This window comes from Chiloscyllium plagiosum, unplaced genomic scaffold (assembly GCF_037043375.1).
Source record: "Chiloscyllium plagiosum isolate Xiang-an unplaced genomic scaffold, Cpla_swu_hap1 HiC_scaffold_38, whole genome shotgun sequence".
In the NCBI taxonomy this organism is placed as follows: domain Eukaryota; kingdom Metazoa; phylum Chordata; class Chondrichthyes; order Orectolobiformes; family Hemiscylliidae; genus Chiloscyllium; species Chiloscyllium plagiosum.
Window position 1 is genome coordinate 27,889,490 of NW_028270176.1, and position 5,317 is coordinate 27,894,806.

Below are 5,317 nucleotides of genomic sequence, written 5' to 3' on the forward strand. Positions count from 1 at the left end.
TCGTGGCGGTGTGTGCATGTGTGTGAACGATCGACTTGCTCCAATGGGCCATGGGTAAAGGAGATGCGTAGGAAGATCCCATAGCATTTCCTGAAAACAATCACCTCCTTCACAAGTTACAATGACAAAATCCCACCACTGATTAGGGTTAGAGGCCTTTTGGCCCTTCAAGTCTCCTATCCCCATTCTCCAAGATCATGGGCAGCACAATGGCTCAGTGGTTAGCATTGCTGCCTCACAGCACCAGGGACCGGGGTTTGATTCCCATCTTGGGCAACTGTCTGTGCGAGCTTGCACATTCTCCCTGTGTCTGTGTGGGTTTCCTCCGGGTGCTCCGGTTTCCTCCCACAGTCCAAAGGTGTGCAGGTCAGGTGAATTGGCCATGCTAAATTGCCCGTAGTATTGGGTTCAATAGTCAGGGCTTAATGTAGGAGAATGGGTCTGGGTAGGTTAGCCTTTGGAGGGTCGGTGTGGACTTGCTGGGCCGAAGGGCCTGTTTCCACACTGTGGGGAATCTAATCTAATCATGGCTGATCTTCTAACCCTGCCCCCTCCACTTTCCCCCTCATCCCTCGGTTGTGAGAAATCTCTCGACCTCAGTCTGAAGTGGTCAGACTCTTACCCAAAGATTGGCGTTCGCCCACAAACGCCACCCCTTCTCCCCCTAACCATGTTGTGAGGGGATGGGGTGAGGGTGGTGGAGCGGAAACAGCCCCAAATGTAAGACGACAGAAAATTAACCCTTTCTCGACTGGTCCAACACGGCCCACTCTCCCCAGGGCAGAAGATGGTACCAGTGATCATAATTCAACATGCTGGCCAATCAAACCAAATCTTCAATTTAAACACCCTGTTACAACATGGGTAGAGGATGGGAAAAGGTACAGCCAGTTGGAGAAAAGGTGGATCTCGCTAGAAACAGTGACACGACACCGATGGTTTTTGCCTCGCATCAGGACCAAGTTGCAAGAATGCCACATTTCAAAGGGAACTGCAATTTACACCGCACTAGAAAATGGTGCAGATTAGTTTTTTTATACAGAATCCCTATAGTATGGAAACAGGACCTTCAGCCCAACAAGTCCAGACCTACCCTCTGAAGAATAACCCACCGAGACCCATTCCCCTACGTTTACTCCTGACGAATGCACCCAACCTACACATCCCTGAGCACTATGGGTAATTTTACATGGCCAATCCACCCTAACCTACACATCCCTGGGCACTATGGGACAATTTAGCATGGCCAATCCACCCTAACCTACACATCCCTGAGCACGATGGGTCATTTAGCATGGCCAATCCACCCTAACCTACACATCCCTGGACACTATGGGACAATTTCCCATGGCCAATCCACCCTAACCTACACATCCCTGAGCACGATGGGTAATTTAGCATGGCCAATCCACCCTAACCTGCACATCCCTGGTTATTATGGGACAATTTAGCATGGCCAATCCACCCTAACCTACACATCCCTGGGCACTATGGGTAATTTAGCATGGCCAATCCACCCTAACCTGCACATCTTTGGACAGTGGGAAGGAAACTGAAGGAAACCCACGCAGACATGGGGAGAATGTGCAAACTCCACACAGACAGTTGCCCGAGACTGGAGTTGAACTGGGGTCCCTGGCGTTTGTGAGGCAGTAGTGCTAACCACTGGGTCACCGTGGCAAGTTAAGACCTGGGGCTGTCAAAAAGAAGCTGAAAATGTGTTGCTGGAAAAGCACAGCAGGTCAGACAGCATCCAAGGAGCAGGAGAATCGACGTTTCGGGCATGAGCCCTTCCTCAGGAATGAATCCTGAAGAAGGGCTCATGCCCGAAACGTCGATTCTCCTGCTCCTTGGATGCTGCCTGACCTGCTGCGCTTTTCCAGTAACACATTTTCAGCTCTGATCTCCAGCATCTGCAGACCTCACTGTCTCCCGTTGTCCAAAAGAAAGTGACCAGGGAGCTGTGGTACTCCCCAAGCTCTGGGTATCCTCTGAACAAGATTCTACAGTCAGTCCACAGAGACGCTCTGCCTATTAGGAAATTGAGGAACATTGTGTGCAAGTCCCAGGGAGGTCAGACGATTCCAAAGGGATGAGTCAGATGTTCCCGTGAGTGTTCACAATCTGCACAATCGCAGAGCACACTCTCACCGCCCCGCCCTCGCTAGTTCCCAAAACGTGACGACTGCTGCTCTTCGGTCTGATTCCAAAATCGGAGAGGAGGACTTGCCAAACAATCTCGGGTGTGTCGATACCTACAGGAACCCCCCCCCCCCGGGAGAATCGGTTTGGGCTTGTAACGTTCACTTGTAACGGGATGAGAGAAGCAGTTGTATGGAGGGAGCTGGGTAAGGCAAATTGGAAGTCTGAGTCCTTCTGTGCTTGAGGTTTAGGGGAGTCTATACAGATATCCCCTGCTCTCTGAAGGTTCGCCTTATACCACTTTGCCTTTATGGAAGACCTGCGTTTGTACCTGTGTTTGCTAACTCAAAAGAGGATTTTTGCTTTTACGAAAAAAGGTGAAATATTTTTCCCGTATAAATTAATGCGTCTTCACTTTATGTCATTTTGGCTTGTGAAAGGTTTGATTGGAACGCTTTACTTTAAGATAGCAGGTGACACCAGCAAGACTTGCCCAGTCAGAGCCAACATGAATTGAGCTACAGGGAGATGGTGAACAGGCTGGGGCTGTTTTCCCTGGAGCGTCGGAGGCTGAGGGGTGACCTTATAGAGGTTTACAAAATTATGAGGGGCATGGATAGTGTAAATAGACAAAGTCTTTTCCTTGGGGTCGGGGAGTCCAGAACTAGAGGGGCATAGGTTCAGGGTGAGAGGGGAAAGATATAAAAGAGACCTAAGGGGCAACTTTTTCACACAGAGGGTGGTATGTGTATGGAATGAGCTGCCAGAGGAAGTGGTAGAGGCTGGTACAATTGCAACATTTAAAAGGCATTTGGATGGGTATATGAATAGGAAGGGTTTGGGGGGCTATGCTGGCAGGTAGGACTAGATTGGGTTGGGATAGCTGGTTGGCATGGACGGGTTGGACCGAAGGGTCTGTTTCCGTGCTGTACATCTCTATGACTCTATATCAAACAATCCTCCCTCCCGTTGAAATTCAGCACTCTTGCATTGGACCTGCTAACTGTGCGATGAAAATCTTTGGAAACATCCCTCCTCAGCTGTAAATCATGTTATTATCTGCACAGCCTAGTAGGTAATGAGATGGGACAAGACCAATCTGTCATCTGATACATTGACTAAAACATATCGATTGAATCTTTAAGCTGATTCACTCTCTCATCCGCGGGAGTCAAAGTCATCATCCCCAAATTGCTCTGAACCGACCGAATGTACGTTTCATTAAAGCCACAGACAGTTTCAACACTGGTTAGAATTTCTCAAGGATTCTCTCTGCTTTAACATCTTTCTCAGGGTTAACTTGCAATCAAATGTCAATGAGGACCAATGATGATTAACCCATCACCTTCCACGGTCACGATGGCTCGGGTGACTTTTCTCCTATGCTGCAGTGATCCTATGATAGTTGAGGCGAGGGGACAGTAATCAGGCCACACAGAGTTAGTATTACTGCTTGGTGAGCTCAAATAGTCTCAATTCTCTGCAGCGAGAACCCAGAGAAACAACAGCTAGTTGAAAATAACAAATTTTCAGCAACGACGGAAGTCCATGGGAGCAGATCACCATGGCGAAGAGACCACAGTAATTAAACCGAGAGAGAAAATGAGGATCGCATCAACAGGACGAGGTTCTGCCAGGAGATGGCGAATAATCTCAGTATCTGACACACTCTCATTCACCAAAAAAAAAGGAGACTGCATTCTTGAAGGAAAAAGTACGGCTGGCCCATTGACTCTACCTTCAGTCTTGTTTCGCCTCGAGCTAGACTGAAGTGTGTGAGTGTCCGGGGTGGGGTGGCTTAGGGAGTGGCAGGTGGGGGTAATTGATTGTGTGGTGGGGGAGGGAGGAATGGAAGTTGTCACCGACAAGAGTTGCCAAAGTAGTAATCTCCCTCTGTCGTTGTCTGTCTTGAATAGCCTCGGGAGTCCAATTGTTTGCTGAACGGAGCTTTGTGGGCTCTCTTATTTCCGCCAGCCCCGACAACACAGAATCCAAACCCGAGATCATCAGTGTTCAGTACTGGAAGGTGGAATAGTTGCTGATAACAAGGCTATTGATTTATTAAAAAAACAAAGTCGATCAATGTTTACAAGTGGCCCTTTCAGTTCCCGGGCCACTCAGTGACCGTCTCTCTCTCTCTCTCTCTCGCTCGCTAGATGAAATATTCTTTTTTCCTCTCATGGTTCTCATTTCCGTTAATAAATGCTTCCCGTGCCTCACCGTGCTCGTCCAATCCGCTCGCTTCGTGCGTCAGGTACGAACCTAGATTGGAGTCACAAAGGAATTTGGCAAAGTGAGGAACCAACCGCAGCTGAACAGCTGAGCATTTCCATAGTGCCTTCCACAGCCTCAGTAGGTCAACCGCGACGGGAGTGAAGGAAATGCTCCCACGGGCCGAAGTGGGACAAGCACCTGTAAACTCCATCCCTTTTCACTTCGAGATATTGAGTGAGGGATTAATTTTTCTTTTGCCAGGTTTTCCACAGAATGCCTGTGTTTGTTACCCAATTCTTAATTGTCCCTTTGAACTGAAGGCGTGGCTCAGATAGACAGCATTCAATCACACTGTTGTGAGTTTGGAGTCCCGTGTAGGTCAGACTGGGTAAGGATGGGTAGATTTCCCTCCCTGAAGGAACCCAGACGGGATTTCCACAACAATGTTTTTGAGCCCATATCAAGTTTTGATCTTTTCGATGCTGGATCCACTTTTGTCATTTATATAGATGATTTCACTGAGAATATGAAAGGCGCGGTTAGTAAGTTTGCAAATGAAACAAAAGTTGGTGGAATATTGGGCCGCGGAGAAGGTTATCTGGGATCACAAAGGGATCTTGGTCCATTGGGTCAATGGGCTGAGGAGGGGCAGATGGAGTTTAATTTGGATAAATGTGAGGTGCTGCATTTTGGTAAAACAAACAGGGGCTGAACTTATACAATTAAAAGTAGGGCCTTGGATAGTGCTCAGTCAAGATTAGAGCGGTGCTGGAAAAGCACTGCAGGTCAGGCAGCATCCGAGGAGCAGGAAAATTGACCTTTCGGGCCGGAGCCCTTCATCAGGAATGAAAGCAAGGAGCCTCGGGGGTGGAGAGATAAATGGGAGAGGGTGGGACTGCGGGGAAGGTAGCTGAGAGTAGCTGAGGTGATAGGTCGGAGAGGAGGATGGAGTGGATGGTGG

General features: G+C 48.6%; 1 protein-coding gene across 2 annotated transcripts in view; it reads right to left on the reverse strand.

Moving 5' to 3' along the window:
* Window positions 1-1,864: 1,864 nt before the first annotated feature.
* The window catches only part of cadm4 (cell adhesion molecule 4), a 250,119-nt gene continuing 246,666 nt past the window's right edge, over window positions 1,865-5,317 (reverse strand). For both annotated transcript variants that reach the window (XM_087981089.1, XM_087981090.1), the window contains exon 9: window positions 1,865-4,404. In XM_087981089.1, coding sequence (XP_087837215.1) covers window positions 4,295-4,404 — 110 coding nt within the window. In that variant the 3' untranslated portion in view covers window positions 1,865-4,294. The remainder of the gene's footprint in view (window positions 4,405-5,317) is intronic.